Genomic DNA, 21,414 nt, shown 5'->3' on the forward strand with positions numbered 1-21,414 from the left:
CACAGTAGTTTGGCATCAAATGAGTCGACTACAAAGAAGATGTTTATCTGTAGCTCTTTAGCTAAACTGCATCCTTGTTGCAGAGTCCCATTCCCCTACCACTGTGTTTCTAAATGGGTGAAATTGAGGAGCTTAAAAGTTTTGAAGTGGACCTCCAGTAAAGAGTCCTAGCTGTCAGTGTCTGGCAACAAACATTTAGTTTAAACATTTATTGAGCCGTCAGGGAAAATTCAGTCACTAGAGGCAGCACCTCTCTTTGTGTAGAAAATATGTAATCTGCCTACAACAAGGCAGCCCACTGAAAGCACACACAAGACAATCAGCAGGAAAGTTGATGCATTTGTCTTTGCTCTCGTAAAAGTGACTTTTGGAAATTTCCCATCTCTGATTCGATCGATTTCCCGTTCCTAGGTAAGCAGTTCCGAGTGCTGTTCTTGAGTACGGTGCGAACACGGCACACCTGCAAGCACAAGCAGACTGCCATCAAGCGCAAGGAGCAGCTGGTGGAGGACTCGACGGAGGACCTGGACTATGGCTTCCTGTCCAACTACAAGCTGCTCAACACAGCCATCACCAGAGCCCAGTCCCTGGTTGCCGTGGTGGGAGACCCCATAGCACTCTGTTCTGTGGGACGCTGCAGGTAAAGTGAACTAGGACCCATTCAAAGAATTGGCTGTAGACTTGCAAAGCCCACCCAAAATAGTGTTGAGTTCATCAAAAACAAACTTGGACATCAGCATCGACTCAACTAGTATAGACATTTCTAAGTTAGCTATATTTACAGTGTTTATGATACTGGACTATATAGAGCGCAAAGAGTGGCAAGCTTGACTCAAGTCCTACAGTGTCTGGCAGGTATTGTAGACTTGGAGAATCGTGGGGATTCTATGTTGGGATTTCTACTAGAAGGCCTAGTAAATAAATCATGATTATTATTGAGTTATCAGATTATGAAATTCTGATATTTGGTGTAATCATCATTACAAAGCAGACATCTGTGTGAGCACATTTTATGTACCGATATTTTGGTTATAATTTTAGTTCAGAACCATAATATTTGAAACCTAATTAGTACTTAATTTTTCATGCACTAGCTAGTCCATTCTCCAGATTGTCCTTTTTTTTTGTGGTTCTCCTTTTTTCTGACCAAAGAATACATACTGTACACACAGGCAGAGCCATATACTCTAAACTTTTACGTATGCTCTCACGTACAGTATACCACACAGGCAGTCATTCTATCAGTAGAGAACATCAGCAGATATCACCCCTACTCCAATGGTAGTACCAGCTTTTGAAGACAACCGGTGCAGAAATGCATTGTGTGTTTGGAATCAGTGTAGTAGTGACCAGAGTGTGTTCAGCTTTGGTGTTTTAAAATAGAGAAGAGCACCCCTATACTCCATTTAGATTATTTTAGTTACCATTTTCAACAAGTAGTCTTCATCAGTGTCTGTGCAAACATCCTATCCTACTTTCTAGCCTTCTATAAAATGAAGAAAGCTCTGCCTGTCTTCGATATCATAAAGTGTTGCATCGTGACGCATTGCGAGATGGACCTGCTATTTCCGCTATTTCTATTTGCTGTTCAAACATCGGTCAAGGTTAATTGATCGGCAAGTGTTTCCAATTGTCTTATTGTGCACTACTCTTTACAGTAGCTTGCTGTATGTGGCCTATAAACAACAGCGAGAACGCCAGCAGAGAGAGAGCGAGAGCTGGCTCAATGGTGCACAGTTATAAAGGACTTTGGTTTAAACGAATATCAAGCAGCAGACCCAGCAATGCTGGGCTACATGGCCTATAAAGACTTGCACAAATATGTGCATGTGTGGTCAATAAAGCACAGAAGCTCTAATTACAAAACATCTCATCTATTGTGTCGTCAATAGCACTGTGCAACGTAGCACAAGGCACCAATCGGCAGATGGGGACTTATATACAGTTACTTTACGTGGCTCTTCTCGTGCATTTTTCTCCTCAGTGGGTAGGACTATCATCAATCGTATCACGATTGTTCTGAAATGCATGTTTGTAATTCTGTTAACCCATTAAGACCTGGAACGCATCTGTCATTTTTAGATTTGAGCTAAAAAGCATTATTTTACACTTTGGCTATTCAAAAATAGCAGATATACAAGCTCATGGCGTGGCACCGAGTGCCGCGCTATGAGCTTGTAGATCTGCTATTTTTGAAAAATCTAGAAAATGTGTGCAAATCTTTGAATGTATATATATTTCTAAAGCAAACATTTGTAACTCAAATCTTTGCTTTTGGGGGTCCCTGGAACAAAATATTTTGAGATGGGGGTCTGCGACCAAATACATATACATTTTGGGGTCCTTGACATGAAAAAGTTTCACAACCACTGACATAGCAACATAAGTTTTTTTTTTAAACTGTTAAGATTTAGAAGACATTTTGTAGAATCGGAACCTCAGGCCTTAATTGGTAAATTTTTCCCACATAAGATTTACTGCAAGGACAGGTAATTCGATTTTTTTTGTGACAAGTAATTATCCCCAGCTCTGGTGATGTTATGATCGTCTCTACATATTGAATTGGAGCTTGCCAGCGTTGGTTTATATGGCCACAAGAGGAAACATTATGAAGTGCATCCCCATAGCGCACACACACGTTACTGCGTGTCCACAATATTTGCCCACCCCTCATTTCGTTACAGCTGCTGAACCCCAGCCAGTCACCACATTGTCTGGCTGATGCTTGTTTGGAAATGTCAGCCTGGGCAGACAGAGCAATTAAATTGACATGTCTGAAAGGAGCGTGTTTGTTTGTTTGCCCAAGACTGACCTCCTGAAGAGAGGAGACGGACACAGACACACACACTACACACTACACTGAATTACCCTGGTTTTGGTCAAGCTGTGTCCCAGATATCTTTGGCCTCATATAAACTAGGGAAGAGCTATAACAAAGTTTAGTTTTCCTGTCCCCAGATAAATGTTGTGCAATTATGCTCTATGATAGACTGAGGGGATTATTCATTGAATTTGACTGAGGGGATTATTCATTGAATTTGTACATCAAACAAATTCTGCATGCAGTAACAACCAGCACCAGAAATGCTGCTAGGAAAAACATTTTATTGAGATGAGGAAAGGTGAACACCAAGACATGCTAGAAACCTTTGCATATGCCTCTATATTTAATAAGAGGAATGTGCTTGAACCAAGAATGGAGTCAGTGTGGGGAAAATGGTACCGCCATGTAACTGTTAATTGACACAAAAGCACGTAAGTGAGAAGGGACGTAATAACAAGGTGCGTGGATTTTGATGGCATCAATACCAATTTTGCTAGTAAATCCAGTTAGTTGCCATTGAAACTGTTTCGGACCATTTTTTAATTTAGGGCTGAAAACATGGCTCGGTGATGCACTGGAACCGTATTCCACTGTCATCAGTCAGTTGGAACTTGGGAGTACTGGGTGGAGGAGGGGCTCTTGTGTGTGTGTGTGTGTGTGTGTGTGTGTGTGTGTGCAAAGGCTCCAAGGAGACTTTTTCAACTCATGATAATTCATAGCCTACAGTTCTATAGCTCCGATTTTTAGTGATAGAAACTAGATTATTACAAATATTAAAAAAACTAAAACATATTAAAAGGTACTTGTGGAGTTATTTAGTTAGTTACCACCAGTACTTAATTTGTAAATTCAAAACACTAAAACTCTCACTCTTTACCTAGAAAGCAGCTAAACATGCTTAACACAGGGTTTTATAGAAGTGGGTGAATGGTTAATGCTCTTATTTATGGTTCTATTACAGCTTGAACACAGCTTGAACAAAATGAAGCAATAAAGTAACCTTTTTTTGTTGGTAGTCATATAATTGCAATTTTACACTTGAGGCCGTTTCAGTGACACTAATGGAACTTTGCGCAAGCGCCTAATTCCTACTCACAACACTGTCATAATAACTAATACCTAAAATCATTCCAGGTAGACAATTGGAACGGCTGAGAAATGGCCATTTCATATTTGGAGCATTAAAAAAAATAAGGGAATTTTTTTTTGTGGCTTTCAACTGTTAGAGATTTCATGCCGCAAGAATATGTAAGCGCAGGTGTATGTAGTGTTTGTATTGGTATTTGTAGGGTGTCTGCATGCATATTTCTGTAAGTGTTACATTATGTCTATAGCGTTGTCTCGCCTTAGGGGGAGGAGTCACTCTCGGACTGTCTCATTTAAGGCTGATGAATTCTCAAGGAGCAAAAATAGCTCTCGCGAGTCACTGCAGATCAATTAAAATAGATGGACACACAAAAACACATGCACACACCCCTAGTTCTATTCCCAGCTGGCAGCAACGGGGAAAGACGGCAAATGCCACTTGAGTCATAATGCTATGCATTCAGTGTTCTCCTGTCTATTTCGTTAGAGGCAGATTGTCTCATGTAAGGTAGCAGGGATGGACTACTGTAGTATTGCACTTTTTGGACTCTAAGAGACAATTAAAAAGTGTTGCAAACTGCAAAGCCAGATATAGGTTGCAATTTATTCTCTGAATACCTCAATACACAGAATACAAATTACTTGCGTCCTTGTTTTGTGGTTAGGTGTTTCCCCAGAAAGTGCCACATGACCAGTTAACTATGTTGGATCAGTCGGGGGAAATCAGGATTCTAGATGCAACAGGAATTGGCAGAGTTGGGTCATCGTGCTTGGCGATGTTGCCATATTGTAATCACCAGTACAAGTCGCATTGCCCGATAGGCGTCACTGGTGTAATCTTCTAAAAACTAAAACAACAAAAAAAAAACGTTGCGGCGTGGCTGATTGCTCAGCCAGTTAGTGCACAGACCATTATGCTCATTCCGAGTCCCGAATATGGCAGGTGTTGCTGGTGATGCTTGCCATTGTTGGTACGCAGCCATTTTGTGAACCATTGAAGGTCCCTGTTTTCTACTGTGTTTGGGTTCCTTTACATCTAGATAAACTGTGTCTCCTCAGCTGTGGATTCTGCCACAGCAACCATGTTTGGCTTCCGCTTTTCTTCTATGTTTGACATGTTGATCAACAAGGTCGCTCATTTTTGACGGTTCAGGCTATGGTGGCACTTAAGTTTGCACTGATCAGTGAATGCTATATCAGTGCAGGGGCAGATATGTTAGGTACTTTTATATGTTGATGAAGTATATAAACACCAGATGCATATACCTCTACTCTATATGCTGTAAAAATGTAAATCCACCTTTGTTCTTGCTCTGCCCTGCTATTTCTGTCTCTTACATCACTCTGTTATTTGAAAAAGGCAGAAAGATACCTGGATGTCAATACTTTGAGTGGAGTGAAGGCAGAAGATACTTGCATGTCAATACTTTGAGTGGAGTGAAGGCAGAACAAGGGCCTCATGTTTCATTCATGTATAGCATTTCACATCCAATTAATATATATGAGGGACTAAACATTCACTCGCATACAAATCATTTAGCTAATAAGAGCATGTCAGCCATACTGAACTCATCTCTTTTATGCCAATGAAACATCAGAGTTAATCCTGTTGGGTTCCCATGGTGTACAAAGCTTGACATTTAGTAGGATTTATTAATGTGATGCTCCTTATTTTTTTTACCATATGTAGGAATGTGACCTATTAAAGACCAAGTTTGATTCAGCGAGTGTTGGTACCTAAAATGACCTCAGGACATTTTAAGATGAGTCAAGAACTGTAAATATGGAAACATGGCATTGGTTTTATCTTAAATGTAAAACACCACTGCACATGACTTTGAATGAAAAAACACGAAAAAAATTGTCGCCATTTGTGCTTCACAAGATAGCAGACATTTAGAGAGTGACTTTGGCAAGACGGCGAGGGGCTGAACTGACATGCAATCCAACCCACACGCCACCTCATGAGCACTTTGCTGTGTTTCTGTTCACAGAGCATGCAGTGGACTTGTCAGTAAGAATCATGTAGATTTTTGAGTAGAGCTTTCGAGTTCAAACTGATATAAAATGCCCACAAAAAGTTCGGAAACTTAACTTCCGGTTAGTTTCGATTATTTCTCCCCTTTAATAATACCAATTGGTATTTTATATCATTTTTATCGTTGATGCTCACGCTATATAGTAGTGCTGCACAATTAATCGAAAAAAGATCGTGATCTCAATTCAGACACCTATGCAATCTCGATTTTAAATTATGGCAATTTTCTTTTCAATTAGAAAAAAAATAAAATGTTTTTATTTTTTTACATATTTGTATATTTACAAGAGAATCGTGTGAGAATCGTGATCTCAATTCTTATGGAGGAAAATCGTGATTCACATTTGAGCAAGAATCGTGTATATAGTGTAGCTTTAAATCTGCCTTGCAGCCCCTGCTGATGAAAAATTTAGTTGCGTCATTATAATAAGCTGGTTTGAAAACAAGCCACGTGCCCAACAGACTACAGCAGCCAAAGCAAATCAGCTCGGCTAGTATTGGCAGTGTCAAGTGAAGAGGTAATGTAGGTAGTTTAAATGCATCTAGCAATTAAATTGCGTTTTGCACGGTTACAGATCGTAGTAACGGCCATTCACCCAAAGTGCAGTTAGAAGTAATCTTGCTGGGGGGTAAAAAACAACCACAATGCAGTAATGGGAAGAATGGGATGGGGTGTGCAGATTTGAATGAGCCTCAAGTCTTAGGAGTAGCTTAGAGTCAGTTGGACAGGGGTCTTACTCATTTTTCAGGCCAAGGACCCATCGGCTGAGAGAGAGAGATGTGCAACTTGATAAGAGGTTTTCACAGCCAACTCACCATATTTAGCTGATTGTCTCATCAATGTCTTTTGACAGTTGATACATTTGTGTGACTATTAATTTGGAAGTGTTCCACAGGTTTTACTTTTAAGTGCCTGTGGGACTATTCTCCAAATGATGCTGCAGCTTTAATGGCTTCATTTGTTTTACATCACTATCATCAGTGTTGTAAATTAGATGTTTGTTGTTTGTTTTGTTTACACATTCATGTTAATGTGCATTTTTGGAAGTGTTTGGAAATGTATTAAAAGACATTAAACATTATGGGTGGGGTAAAGAAAGAGTAGAGCCGCCCCCCTAAAGTAACACTGAGGACCCCTAGACCCCCTGGTAAAGACCTATGAGGTAGGATTTGGACAACATGCTTTAGAAAAGAAAAACACATGGACAACTGGCGTGCGAATGTATTGGGTTACGTCTGAATGAAGCAGCAGCATTATTTCCAGGCCTTGTGACTGTCGAATATTGCACAGTGCAGCTTTAAGATGTTCCAAGTTAGCTCACAAGATTTGCCTTCCAACCACAGCCCCAATCTACTGTTAAAGTTTATTGGACACACTCTGCCATTTATTTCTGTTGAAAGGTTAGCCTTTCCCCTCTCTCATTGTGTTTCTGATCACATCCCTGGCACTCATCCTCTACCATCTGCTCCCATCCTATCAGTTCTCACCCCCCTTTGCCCTCCATCCTATCAGTTCTCACACCCACTTTGATTAGTGCCATGGTCCCCCATTTCAAATGATTCTGTCTTAGGGAGCGTGATAAAAAAAAAATGTTTTGGTAACATTTTTGTAATTTTTATTTTAGTCATTTCAATTAAATTAAATTATAGTGAAATTAAACTAATGTATTAGGCTGTGGATCCCCTGAAACTAGGGGTGTGCCGATACACAAAGGCTCACGATATCGATACAATACGATATGTGGCACTTTTTTATTATGAAAATATATGGGGGGGGGAGCTTATGAAAATATATGGGGGGGAAAAAAATCAAATGCAAACAAATACTAAACGCCAAAACGATACATATCGTCATGAAAACGTGTTGCGATATATCTCGGGACAATATATCGGCACACCCCTACCTGAAACCCACCATCTCCCAGGGACTCGCACTTTGAAAACCACTGCTCTACTTCTATCCTTTACTGATACCCCTTTGTGCAGAAATGTCTTAAGCAAGAAACAGCTTTGGAAGATTTTTTTTGTTGTTTTTTTCTTCTAGGAAGTTCTGGGAGCACTTCATCTCCATCTGCCACGGCAACTCCAGCCTGCACGGCATAACCTTTGAGCAGATTAAGGCCCAGCTGGAGGCCCTGGAACTGAAGAAGACCTACGTCCTCAACCCGCTGGCCCCGGAGTTCATCCCCCGCGCCCTCAGACCACTGCTAGGGCCCCACCCTGCCCACATGGCGGCAGCCTCTGCCACGGCGGCGCCTCCCCTCCACCCCCACCACCACGCCCCCCACCACCACCACCATCAGCCCCATCCGCAGCATCCACAGGCCGCCTCCAGCAAGCAGGGGCCTCCGCAACAGCAGCAGCAACAACAGTCACCCCCCAAGGTAATATGTGTGTGTGTGTGTGTGTGTGTGTGTGTGTGTGTGTGGAACACATGGAGATACTTAAGAAAGGGAAGGAAGGAGAGGTGGTGTTGATGGAGATGGTTTCGGTTGGGAATAGATTGTTAGCAAGTAGTAACGTCAGCATGGTAGGTTATGCAACTGGGTTTTGTGTGAATTAAAATCTTAGGAAGAAATAGAGTTGTTTTGTTTGGGGTACACACAAATGTAAAGAAACTACAATTTAGCCGTCTTGATAGAATGTTCACCACAGGACATTGCTTTTAAGCTCCTTTCATAAAAAAAGAGCCTGATGGGAATGGATTTCTGTTGCTGCTTTGTGGGTGCGTGTTGTTTAGCTGGGGTTGAAGTGTGTATCTGTATGTGTGTTCCCTGCCTACCCTGTGGTAAAGGTTAACTAAATCACCACAGCTGCCAACCTTCTGCCATCACCCACTGGGCTTAATGAGCCACAGCTCCGCACCATCATCCTGCTTAGTCCACACACGTGCGCGCACACACACACGCACGTGCGCGTCATACACACACTCGGCTCCTGTTATACTGTGTGTTTTGCAATCATTCGTTGTACATGACACAAAGAAGCGGCCATATCATATAAGGCTGGGCGATGTGGAGGAAAATGGCACACAGGGAGACAATTAGCTCTCCTTGGTGGGTGGAGAAATGGGGAAGAGTGGTATCGGCTCTAATGTGATGTAAGATTGAAGAGCATCACAAAGATGCGTCCTTGATGCAGATCTTAATTTCATCTATTTCACTTTGCATACATCTCAATTTTGTGACAGTGCCTGCCTGGTATCAAAGTCTAATCATTGTTTGCAGTTCTACTGCAATCTAACTGGGGGCTCTATTGGCAGCCTTCATCGCAGTGCTTCATTACAAGTTCACCCAGCCACTTCAGTGACAGATGGGGCAGCAAACATACCATCAAGCTGCAAACAAACCTTACGCTCAAAGCCTGGCTGTCTGTACTTTCCACCAAGAGAACCGGAGCCACTTCATCATTTTAGTTTTGCCATTATCACAACCTGCTAGGAAATAGCCTCATCGCAAGTCAGCCCATCTCAAGAACTGCAAACCTACTGACCCCAGTGCTTTTTTAATCATCCATGCAATTGGTTTGGGCAACCTCATTGCACAATTCACCGCAAAGTAAAATCCTGTGGGTCTTAAACTCAAATCAACCAGTGCTTTGAAAGCACTTGGGTTTATGCCAGGTACAGCTGTGTCACAAACTGCCACAAACCCTCTCAACTGTAGCTGAAAGGCAGACAAAAAAATTGAACGGCTAAACAATGGGCCCCGCTCGGCAATCGTCCAGGTATGTCTGGCATCGGTGGTTGGTTCAGGGTGCAGACGTGCCATCCAGGCGGCTCATGTCACACCTCAAAATGGCTGCCAACACAGGAAATTACAGGAAACTGCTGTTGCTTCAATTTCCTACATCTGGTGATTTTGTTTTTCTTTCTCTGTGTGACATCAAGGCAGTCTGATGTTGATGCCTTACCATATTTCTTATCACTTACCATATTCTTTATCACACCATATATTCTTTATCACACCATATGAAACCAAGTCTGGATTGTGGTGCAATGTCTTCAGGCTGCTTCTCCATCTTGTGTGGACACGACACACTGACAACAATACCATATGGTCTGCGTAATGTAATATAATTTGTATTAAGTGCACTACTGTAGATTGTGGTTAGTTCACAAAGATGGCCTTGACCATCGCATCGAGCAGGCGTAATGGTTACCTTGCTTTGCATGCTTATTTTCTCAAGTCTCTGACTTGACTGACACAGATTAAACCACATCTTACTCTGTATGTTGCTCAGCAGTAGGCCATACTTCACCACTTGATCCACTTGCACATTCATGTTCTGTGTTTTGCTGTTCTCTTGAAGCAATTTTTTTCAAATGCATGAAAATATTGTAAAGGAAAAATGACACAACAAAAGCATGTAATTATTTATGACATTAATCACTCCATAAGCATAACATTTTTATTTTGTTTATTCATACTGTAGGTGAACTGCAACACAACATGCATTATTATTTACACGTAACTGTAAGAACCAACATTATTTTTGTCAGCAGCACATAGGAGCCGGTAGCGAGAAAGATCGCCGTCCCATCTGGCTTCCGTCCCCCAAACACATCTAATTGTGTTAATATAGATGCCTGGCCAAACCAATTCCACCATGGTGGGGTTCCCAAAAACAAACCTTCTAAATGTGAAAAGAATCTACATTGAGCAACTGCATGGCAACTGCATTTCTCGGCTACAATGTTATGAGAAACGTTTGGGACTGTAGAGGTGAAATGGAGATTGTATCCGGACAAGCCACCATAATTTCTTTTTGCACCCCACTTCCTCCAAACTACGTTATCAATGTGCACAAGCTGGCTGCCAGTGTGAGCGTGGGGCAAGCCATTTGTGCTCTGGGTCATTCACATAGTGGTGCTTTCACTCAAGCAAAATGGGTGAAATTTACCAAATGAGCGCAGGAGCTTGTGGAACTCGCAATAAATGAAACCAACCTGAGAGTGCAAACCCTGCCTGCTGCAACACAACAATTTCCTCCTTTGACCCTGTTGATTCTCAATACCGAGTTTAAGGAAAATCCACTTTTCACAGACAACACACGGGAGTAATTACAATACCCTGCCACACATGCATTTTACACCCCCCCCCCCTCACTTTCCAATGCTGTATTGGACAGAAGGGCTGCGTGGTACCGCTCACAGCCCAGTAAAATTGCTAAAGTAGATTGTTGTGTAAGTACGTCTGTAATAATCAATAATACAGCACACGGGACGGGACGCAACCCAAACCCGCAGGTTATCAGAGAGCTCCTGTGCGTCTTGTCATGTAACAGTCAACGGCTGCTGTACCGTCTGAAAATAGGCACGCGCTTCATATATCGTTGCGTGTGCTCGTGTGAAAACGCATTTGCACGTGGTGTTTCAATTCTGTGTATGTGTGTAGTGTGTACAAGAGAAGCAGATTGCATCCGACAGGGGGGAGACCAGAGAGGGAATTAAGATGTTGTCTTCCAAGCCCCGCCTGGCTTTGTTTTACTTTCAGCAGCTCATCTATAACTGAGTAGAGACAGTCGGTTAACCTCGGTCCCTCGGTGGAAATTGTATCTTTCGGCTCAGTTCAGAAGTGCACTCTTGAATTAGTTTTCTCAGCACAGAGGACCTGGGCCACACTGCTGGCATAAACGCATCCTGTAGCTTTGAAATATGCCTCAACAGCTCTAGTACAGACAGATGTGTGTGTGTCTCTGTCTGTCTGTGTTTGAGTACATGGTTTGTTTTTATCCTATATTATTAGACTAATTGTGTGTCATAAGTTCTATAAAAGGCATGGCTTCTCTAGCTTACATCATGTAGATCCAGAGAAGATGTAGATCATAGATCTGGGCTTCTCTTTTAACTCTGAGAGTGTACAAATGGAACCATAATGGATCCATAAGGGTCCATTTGGTTCCACACTCTCAGAGTTACAGACCCATAAGAGTCCAGACCCGACATTGAGAACCGGTGCTCTAGATCATCACACAGATCTGTGCTTTCCTTGGTTCACATAAATATAGCTTCTCTAGATGACGGATCTCTTTCATTGTACATCCCATGTACAGGATGGTCTGTTAAAAAGCATGTGCAGTTTAATGTTCAGCTGCATACATTACACTTGTTACTTCATTGTAAGTTCATCTTCCATATGGAAAACCTGCATAATGTATGCAGCCTTACTTATAATGTACACACCACTGACTCACCCAAGTAAGGTTTCCTCAGTGTCCACAATAGGGCCTGTCTGTGGGTTTATGCATTATTCATGGTGCTCCGTCTTCCCTAAAAGACATTCAGACAACCTTTCCCTTAGTTACCATGACTGCGCATTATTAACCAAAAATGTGACTTAAAGGTAGGGTAAGTGATTTGCTTTGGTTAAAATAAGTGTTAAATAGCTCTATATTCTGATAGTACTCATTGCTATAGAGTGTTTGTTCAGTATTAGGAGTCTCCTTGTCTCTCCACCTCTTTATTAAACAGAAAATGCATTTTCGTTTCAGTTTCAGTTTCATTTCCAATTTTATCCAATCAGGATAGAGAACTCAGTCAGGATATAAATTAAACAAGTGAAATTGGAATTGATGACACTAAGAAATGAGCAGACAAAATTGGAACTGGAACACTATACAAATTAAGCTTAAAATGGGTTATTTCTCCTGATTGGCTGAGATTTTGACACCTACCGAAAAATGTATTTTCTGTTTATTAAAGAGCTGGAGAGACAGGGAGACTCCTGTTACTGAAAAAACAACATTCTATAGCAATGATTACTATCAGAATATAGTATTTTAACCTTTCAACAAAATACTTTTTGTTTTAACCAAAAAATATCACTTACCCTACCTTAATTGGTGAATACTGTAATTCTGATGGAAACAAAAAGTTGTCAAGTTTGGCCTTTTCTTATCGGACTTGTACATCAAGTTAAAAAAAAGTGAATAAATAAACGTATTTTGAGATTATACAATGTCTGAATTGCAGCCTACTGCTGTACCACGGCTGCATTCAGCCTCTGCAGAGCTCGACTCCTTGCTCTGTAGAGGTGTTATGACATATGTGGGGCAACGGGGCACTTCCTGCTACTGCTGTGCCCCCTGATGAGTGTCCCTGCAAGCCCTCCTTTACTCACACTCTTCTCCTTTGCCCCACCCCCTGTCTCCGTGCTGGAACTTCTATCTATAATAAAGAGACTCACGAGAGAAGATGACATTCTTTGTTTATTTACACTCGCAAGTGGGCAAAATAACCATTACAAGTTCAGAGGGCTGTTATAGGTAAAAAGGCAAAAGCGGGAGACATTATGGTGACATAATATCCAACATGATGTCCTTGATGTTCATACACGCATCCATTTATGACGAAACACTGGCTCCTATCATTGGAAAGGTATTTGATCACTTCCTGTTCTCGTTACAATGTAGTGAAACTTACTTTTTCGACTCTAGTGTCACTCTAAAAGGGCCGCGCACACCACGCAGTATAATAGTCGTACATAGCTGAGCGGGTAGACCGTTTGGTACCGTCTGGTAATCAGAAGGTCAGCGGTTCACCTCCCGGCCCGCCGCTGTTCTAGGTGTCGATGTTTTAAAAAAAGGAGAATGGAGTCTGCACATCTTATCTTGCTCCACAAGTGATTATTTTATTATCCCCACGGAAATGAAATTTCCTGAAGGAACAGTGTGTGCCCGCTGTGTGAAGCTGAAACTGAATTTCTACCGCGGGGTTAACAAAGATATCCCTCCCCTATAATTATAATTATAAATAATAGTGCATCGTTGTTACTGTATGTTGTTACGACCAGTGTTGTCCTTATATTTGTGGCGTCCTTATATCTCTGCCATCCACTTTTCCAATATATATAAACTATATAGTCAGTGCTTGGTGTCCATTTATCCCTTTCTTCCCCTCTTCCTTCAATGAGTCCAGCTTTTCATCCATCACTCACTATGCATCCTTTTGTGTTTTATCTTCCAGGGGAAACATGCAAACCACTCTGAGCACTTTCCACCTGAAGGATTTGGTAAGTGTAACTACTGAACTTTACACATCTAAGTGCAAAGCTTAACCCATTAAGACCTGAGGCGATTCTTAATTTTTTTTGTTTTTTGAAAAAATTAAAGATTTTTCAAAAATAGCAGATCTACAAGCTCATAGCGCGGCACTCGGTGCCGCGCTATGAGCTTGTAGATCTGCTATTTTTGAATAGCCAAAGAATTCTAAAGTGGCACAGATGCGTTCCAGGTCTTAATGGGTTAAGCGTCGCAACCACCCTACGTGAGGCGGCCAACAACGATGCTTTATCTTGAATATCATTCAAGTTTAAGGGAAATGGCCATAGAATTTTGCAAGTTTGTTGGCACCACGGAAGCCAATTTAATTGGGCGCATGTAATCATTTTTTTTAAGCAAAACATCATCTGTTGTATTTAACTTAAACATTTTAAATGCTATAACTAAGAATAATAAAGAATAATAATACTGCAAAAAGGCACAACAGAAGTGAACTTAAGAAAGTGCACCTGCCATAAAAGCAATCGACTGAGGTTTCCCCACACATGTACATCTGAGGGGGAGTTCAGACTGGGAGTTGAGAGCATAACACGGTGACAAACGTCCTGTCCCTTCACAACATCAAGCGGTCATGTCTTGTCACTCCACGCCTAAACATGTTTCATATGACGGCAAGCCTTTTTCCGAGAGCCTTCACAACCCTCAGAGCCCCCTGCACAGACAGACACAACATTATGTCCACCCCTTGTCGAGCTGTCAGTGGCCCAGATGGAGCTGTGAAGGCTGAGGACTGTCTGAGCAATTAAGCCCTGCACAGCAACATCCAGAATTAAGAAGGCCCTTACAGGTCAATTCTTGCACTTGAAGTGTTAAATTGTCACTCTGGATTTCACTATGTGAACACCACTGCAAGGACTATTATGATGCACTGAGTCGGAAAGAAGAAATGATTTGCACACCAGTGCGCTCAGCTAGACCTTATTTAGAGCTTACTGTTTACTTAAGACACACCAACAGAGACAATTTGTTTTTGTTTAATATGACCGATAGTGTATCTAAACCTTGGATCAAAGGTGGAGGTGGCACTGTGCTCTCAGGGTTTGTGCCTGTAATGAACACCATAATTATGCCAGTGTTAAAAGCTGTAGGCGAAAATGTGAATTGGCCTGTTATAGCGCCACCATGAGGGTAATAAAAAAAGATTGGTCCAGCGGTGCCCAAGATTAGCTGTTCACAGTCAAACACTCAAGAGCGGACATGGGCGAAAACATAATCTTCAGCCAATGGCCGTCCGGCCTGGCGGAGATAATAATGCATCCTAGCTGAGTCCCTTTCTCTTACCACCGTGGCTTTGTATTTGCAGTCCAACCAAACCCAGCAGTGCTGATGGGGAACCCCATCCGGGCTTTCACACCACCGCCTGGGAGCTCGACGGCCGGGATGGGCAAGTCACCCAGCCCTGTTCAGAGGATAGATCCTCACACGGGTGCCAGCATCCTCTATGTACCAGCCGTCTATGGAGGCAATATGGTGATGTCTATGCCCCTACCTGTAAGTCAATTACAGAGCAACGTGTCCATGCCCCTACCAGTAAGTCAATTACAGAGCTGTGTGTTATAAACAGTGATATATTATTTGCATTTATTTATCATATACTGTGTGTGTGTGTGTGTGTGTGTGTGTGTATACATAATTTATTTGAGCTATAGTTAAGCTGCTTCCTGTCAATTGGTGTACACAAGCAGACTTTGAGACAATAGGCTGCTGTAATCGTATACTTGAAGCTCATAGACTTCCATTTGAACATAAGTATACTTAAGGGATTTTTTTATGAAAAATATTTCTGTTTCTTTTTTTTCACTCTTTCAAACGCCACTCTCCGCAAACCTATTTCTATTTTAAAGCAGCTTTTGTCAATTCTAAGGAGAATATAGGTCTGTTTGTTCAGATATACAAACAGTCATTCTTGCATATCCCAATATATATTTTAATACCAGATGCTTGCTCCAGCTGTGTGCTAAAATGGAGTTAGTTGAGTCATTTGAACTCTCTGTGCCTATAAGCCAGTCATTTTTGATTGTCAGACTTCAAATAACTAACTAAACTTGTAAATATTATTCGCTAACTTAAATTATCAATAGATCTCAGAGACGAGTCACTTATCCAATGATGCAGCATTTCATCATGATCTGATTCTGAAAATAAGTGCTACTTTGTAGGTTTATAATGACAAAGCTAAATTAAAAAATATATGTATTTATTTCTTCCTCCCAGTTACCATGGCCAGGATATCAGAACCGCTTTGCAATGGATCATATCATGAACCACCAGGCAGCCATGGCTTACAACTTTAATCTGCTGCGGGCCCAGAACCGAGGCTCTCCCATCCCTCACAGTGGGGTGGCCCACCCCTCTCCTCTCGGAATGGGTCAACCAAGCCCTGACAAGGAGCTCCACCCAGATCCTGTCAGAAATGGTGCGTCTATCAGTGAACCAGTCGCTTATTTAAGTCAAACAACACAAGTTAATGAAATGAAAACTAGCTCATATTTGTTAACTAGCTTTGATGTGGTGTTGTGTGTAAATTATATGGGCCCAAATTATTTGTAGTTATAATGTATGTGCTTCTAATTCCCTGCCAGGTAAATTAGATGGGTGTTCAAAGTCGGAGCAGAGTCGTCTGCAGACGCCAGAGAGGAAAGCCACCGACATGAAGGACAAACAGGTCAGTTGTAATATAGGCTGAAAACGGACCACATACTGTATGTATACAGTAACTATGAATGTACAGTTAGTGGATTACTTAATGATAAAGATTTACTTATTCAATTAGTAATGTATTAACGATTGCATTTTTATTCCAGGGAGATGTAGACACAGGCCAAAGTCGAGGTCTGGACTCTCAGACGGATGGACTGGGAGGGTTTCCTAACTCGCTCCTCCATAGAAAAGACCCCACAGCAGGCCAAAGACCCCTGAACTACCAGCTGGCACCCCCTAACCCAGCGTTTGCCCCACACCCAGCTGGGGGGAGACCCTTCCCCCCACAGTACCCAGTCTCGAGGCTTCCCTACAGGGTCGGCCAGCCCCAGCACCCAGGGATGGCTCAACAAAATCAGCAGCAGCAACAGCAGCTCAGCCCTGCCTACGCCGGTGGCTCTCACAACCCTTCCTTCTTCGGTGGGCACATCCCTCCCCACAGAGGTTGTCAGTCTCCTACTTTGGATGGGCCTGAGTCTGGGGGGGCCGAGGAAATGGCTAGCTCCATGAGAGGCCCAATGGGCCACCAGGGGGGTCACCACCCAGGACTGTCACAACCCAGCAGGGTCAACAGCTTTGGGGACGAGGGACAGGATGGAGGCATTGGAGATGGGATGGGTGAGTAGAGGACCTTGATTTGTGCACAACCCCCTATTGGATAATGGAATATTGTGATATTGCAGTATTCTGCCAATGTCATAACAATAAAAAAATATAATTTTCTTTATTGTAGTAGAACTAGTGTTATTTATTACAAGGTTCAAGCGATGTTTTGACCACAGTGAGAACAGAATCTCCTTACCTCTATGGAAATTTCAATATCATTTCAACACATGCCTTAAAGACCAGATTTAAAAGACACACTGACAGTTGTGTCATCTAAACATCTGTGTTCACACTGTAATATTGTACTTATATGTTGTACTTCTCCTGTAAAAACATCCATAATGGGACAAATTGAGGAGAACTTCTCTACTCAATGGCCAAAATTGAAATAATGATTTCATATAATTATTTTCCAAAAGAAAACATAAATTGGACCGCAACAGCAAAGAGGGGAACAGTGACAACTGCAATAGCCTTATTTCCCACCAACAACATGAGTGCATAGTATTTGACTTGGGCCTGCTGAACCACCAGGGACACATCTGGTTGCTTTTACATTGAACCGTGTCGTTCTCCTCCCAGACATCCAGGGTTCCCTAGCTCTGGAGGCTCTGAGCCAGCAGCAGCAGCAGGCCGCCAGGCTGGGCCAGTGGGGCGATGCGGCAGCGCCTTTCCTTCAGGGCAGCATGGCCTTCCCTCTACCCCAGCAGCTGGCACACCTCACCCAGCCCGGCCTCGCCCGCTTCCCCCCCCAGCTGCTCCGAGCCGGAAACTGGAGGCTGAGCTCCAGCGTGGAGGAGGAGGCCGCGGCCGCAGCCACGGCCTCTTCGGGTCTGCCTTTCACCAGGTGGGCTTTTTACACAAATCCAGTATTTTACTCTTATTTTCTTTTTTTTACAATACTGTGTTGTTTTCAATCCAGTAGCAAATGACTGAAAACTTTTTATCAATTATCTTACAAAGATCCTGTATTTTCTTATTTTTTGGGTCATTTTTTTGCATCGCGTTCACATTTTTATTAAATAAATTTAAATTGTCACCTGTTTGAATCGATTTTAGTCGATTTATGATAAATCGTTACATGCCTACCATCTACAGTACTGATTTAACTGTAGCTAAACAATCCAGGTTAGCTTGTGAGCTAACTGCTGTTGCCTAATCTAAAATGTAGATAATAGATCAGTTGATAGATTTCAAGTGTATAGAGCTTGTTCAAAATATATAATAGTTATTATTGCTCAGGAGGGAATACTAAGATGGCTGTGGCTTCACTAATTATGTCGTCAATCCAGAGTTTAACATAGATAAATGAATTAAGTGCTTATATGGCTTTTTGTTTTACATAAATTATTTGTTTCAAAACCAACATTGCTAGACACTAAAGGGTAACGTTTGAACCCCCAGGTACCCAGGCCTCTTGAGGGAGATGCCCCCTCAGGAGCAGCCTGACCCCAGGGAGCCGGCCGAGATGCAGCCCCCGCCTCAGTCTCGACTTCTGCAGTACCGCCAGGTCCAGTCCCAGGCCCAGTCTCGCTCCCCGGGTGACCCCTCGTCACCTTCAACCACCGCCTCCAACCACACTGGCCCCTTCCCCTCCGTTCCGTACTCCCACGATGCCGGCCGAGACCTCCTCAACGACACCCTGCTCCAGCAGCCGCAGCAGCACCCTGGGAACCCGCTCTATAATCCCAGTGCCTACCCACACCAGCCACCGGCCCACTCCACTAGCCCTCCTCCTTCCCAGGTCAAGTACCTCCTCCAGGAGGCCCAGTGGTCCCACGGCGGAGCTGCTTCTGTGGCCCCGCTGCAGCAGAACCACATGATGGGGAACCAAGGCCAGGGCTTCCCCTATGGGCTGCCGGTCATGGCTCACCCCAGCAGGCAGGAGCAGGTCCACCTGATGCAGCTCCACCATCAGCACCAGCAGCAACAGCAGCAGCAGCAACAACAACAGCAGCAGCAGCAGAGTCAAAGCTCAGGCCAGGAGTCATACCACCCTTTGTCCCCCAGAGCAGCTGCAGCCACTGCCCTGCACAATGTAGATGAGGTAAAGGCTCACTGTTCAGAGTTTGGCAATTTAGACATTTAGACCACACATTTCAGCTCGAGACCCAAAAGAGAGATTTGATGTTTACTCGCGAGACATAAAGATGGGTCCTAAATGGCCCAAGTTTGTGAATCACTGGTTTAGAGAGAGGTGCCAAAATATCCCATATTTAAAAACAAACAATTTGTACATTGGCTAGCCCAGTTTGTTTTACTGAATGAGATGTAGCTAGTTTGATAACCTAGCTCCTGTAGTTTTCATCTTTGCAGTCAAGTGCAAGGCCCCCTCCACCCACCCACCCACACACACTTTTGATGCTGATGAAAGATGACGGACTTTTGAACCATTAACACCTTTCACTTCACATACGTTATTGCATCTCGCAACCCCGTGCAAGTACTTGATTGAAGGGGGGGTGCGGGGATGGGGTGAGGCCGCTTTGAAATGTGAGCACAGCACCAAGTACAACTCACTTGGCACCTGTCTGACTTGAAACGGCTAGAGAGGAGATAAATTATGCATCTGTTACACAACTACCTACTTGGATGGATGAATTCTTTCTATACCTGCACAGATGTTTTAATGTTTTTCCATGTTTTCTAAATTGTGTGAAGTAGTGATGGATAGAGCAGTTCTTTTTTTTAAACCTATTGTGCTGTACATAGTTTCCTTTTAGGTAGTTACTTTACACCACTGGGTAATTTAAATTTTGAGGTACTTTTACTTCACTGGAGTATTTCCAAATGTCTATACTTTTACTTCTACTCCACTACATCTCGTAGGCAAATATAATACTTTTACTCCACCACAATTATTTTAAAACTTTGCAGATATAAATTTTTACATTATAAAACATACACTAACCACTTTAGCCCTATTTTATACCGAGGCTATTTGAAAATAGCCGATCTACAAGCTCCCAACACGTCCCATAGCGACGCGTTGTGAGCTTGTAGATCTGCTATTTTCAAACATTTTAGTACTTTTACTTTTGGTACTTTAAGTACATTTTGATACCAATACTTTTGTACTTTTACTCAAGTACATTTTTAATTCCGGACTTTTACTTGTAACAGAGTACTTCTACATTGCAGTATTGATACTTTTACTTAAGTAAAAAAATGTAGTACTTTTTCCACAACTGCAGGTACCTGTCTGTGATTCTCTCTTAACCTGTCTCTTGTCACCGTCTGTCCTTACCAGTATGAACCCCGGGGTCCAGGCCGGCCCCTATATCAGCGTCGCATCTCTTCCAGCTACCCAGACGACTCATCCACCACTACCGGCCACACTGTCCTGTCTCAGCAGCCCCAGCCCTGCCCATCGGACCCACAGGAGCACAGCCACCCCCATCCCCATGCACAGCAACATCCACACCCCCACGCACCCTATGGCTACCCCCCGCCAGAGCTCTGGCCCAGTAACGGAGGAGGCCCCAGTCCGTTCCAGAACATTCCATGCAACGGAGCTGGCACACTTCAGCATCGGGACCTCTTAGGTGGGTTTTCACCAGTCAGCTAAGACCAGTAGTTCACAAAGTGGGGTCCAGGGACCCCCAGAGGTCTTTGAAGGGGTTCCAGGGAGTTCTCAGCACAATTAGTCAACCACTTAAACCCTCTATTCTTAGTAAAAAATTCACCTAAGTTAGAACTGTACTTGGATCTCTTTTTTCCATCTACACGGAATCTCTTGCGAAACGTTGCGAGCTTGTAGACTAGCTATTTTGAAATACTCTTGAAAAAATGTAATAAATTGGAACGCAACACAAATGTTGTATGGGATCCATGGATAAAAAATAATAATTTACAGATGGGGGTCCGCAGTCAAATTTGGGGGTCTGTCGTGGAATTCTGGATCAATCGGCACTCGATGAGGCACATAGGAGTCGAGACAATATTCTATTAACACTCATGTCAGTGGTACGGTAGTTCTGCCTCGAGCACAAGGTAGAGATCATAGTTATGCTGTAGCTGCCTGAAGGACAAACTGAACCATAACAAGATGGGCTGTACCAAAACAATAGCTATTAGGCCTAGTGGAGACATTTAGGCT

The 21,414-nt window shown here is 42.8% G+C and overlaps 1 protein-coding gene across 2 annotated transcripts in view; it reads left to right on the forward strand.

Moving 5' to 3' along the window:
• The window catches only part of helz (helicase with zinc finger), a 70,954-nt gene that overhangs the window by 44,161 nt on the left and 5,379 nt on the right, over positions 1-21,414 (forward strand). For both annotated transcript variants that reach the window (XM_080444960.1, XM_080444959.1), the window contains exons 23-32: positions 412-640; positions 7,993-8,332; positions 13,915-13,960; positions 15,313-15,539; positions 16,224-16,425; positions 16,592-16,674; positions 16,814-17,327; positions 17,898-18,162; positions 18,720-19,362; positions 20,566-20,860. In XM_080444960.1, coding sequence (XP_080301086.1) covers positions 412-640; positions 7,993-8,332; positions 13,915-13,960; positions 15,313-15,539; positions 16,224-16,425; positions 16,592-16,674; positions 16,814-17,327; positions 17,898-18,162; positions 18,720-19,362; positions 20,566-20,860 — 2,844 coding nt within the window. The remainder of the gene's footprint in view (positions 1-411; positions 641-7,992; positions 8,333-13,914; positions 13,961-15,312; positions 15,540-16,223; positions 16,426-16,591; positions 16,675-16,813; positions 17,328-17,897; positions 18,163-18,719; positions 19,363-20,565; positions 20,861-21,414) is intronic.

The sequence above is a fragment of the Gymnoscopelus braueri genome, assembly GCF_963280865.1.
Source record: "Gymnoscopelus braueri genome assembly, chromosome: 2".
Classification (NCBI taxonomy): domain Eukaryota; kingdom Metazoa; phylum Chordata; class Actinopteri; order Myctophiformes; family Myctophidae; genus Gymnoscopelus; species Gymnoscopelus braueri.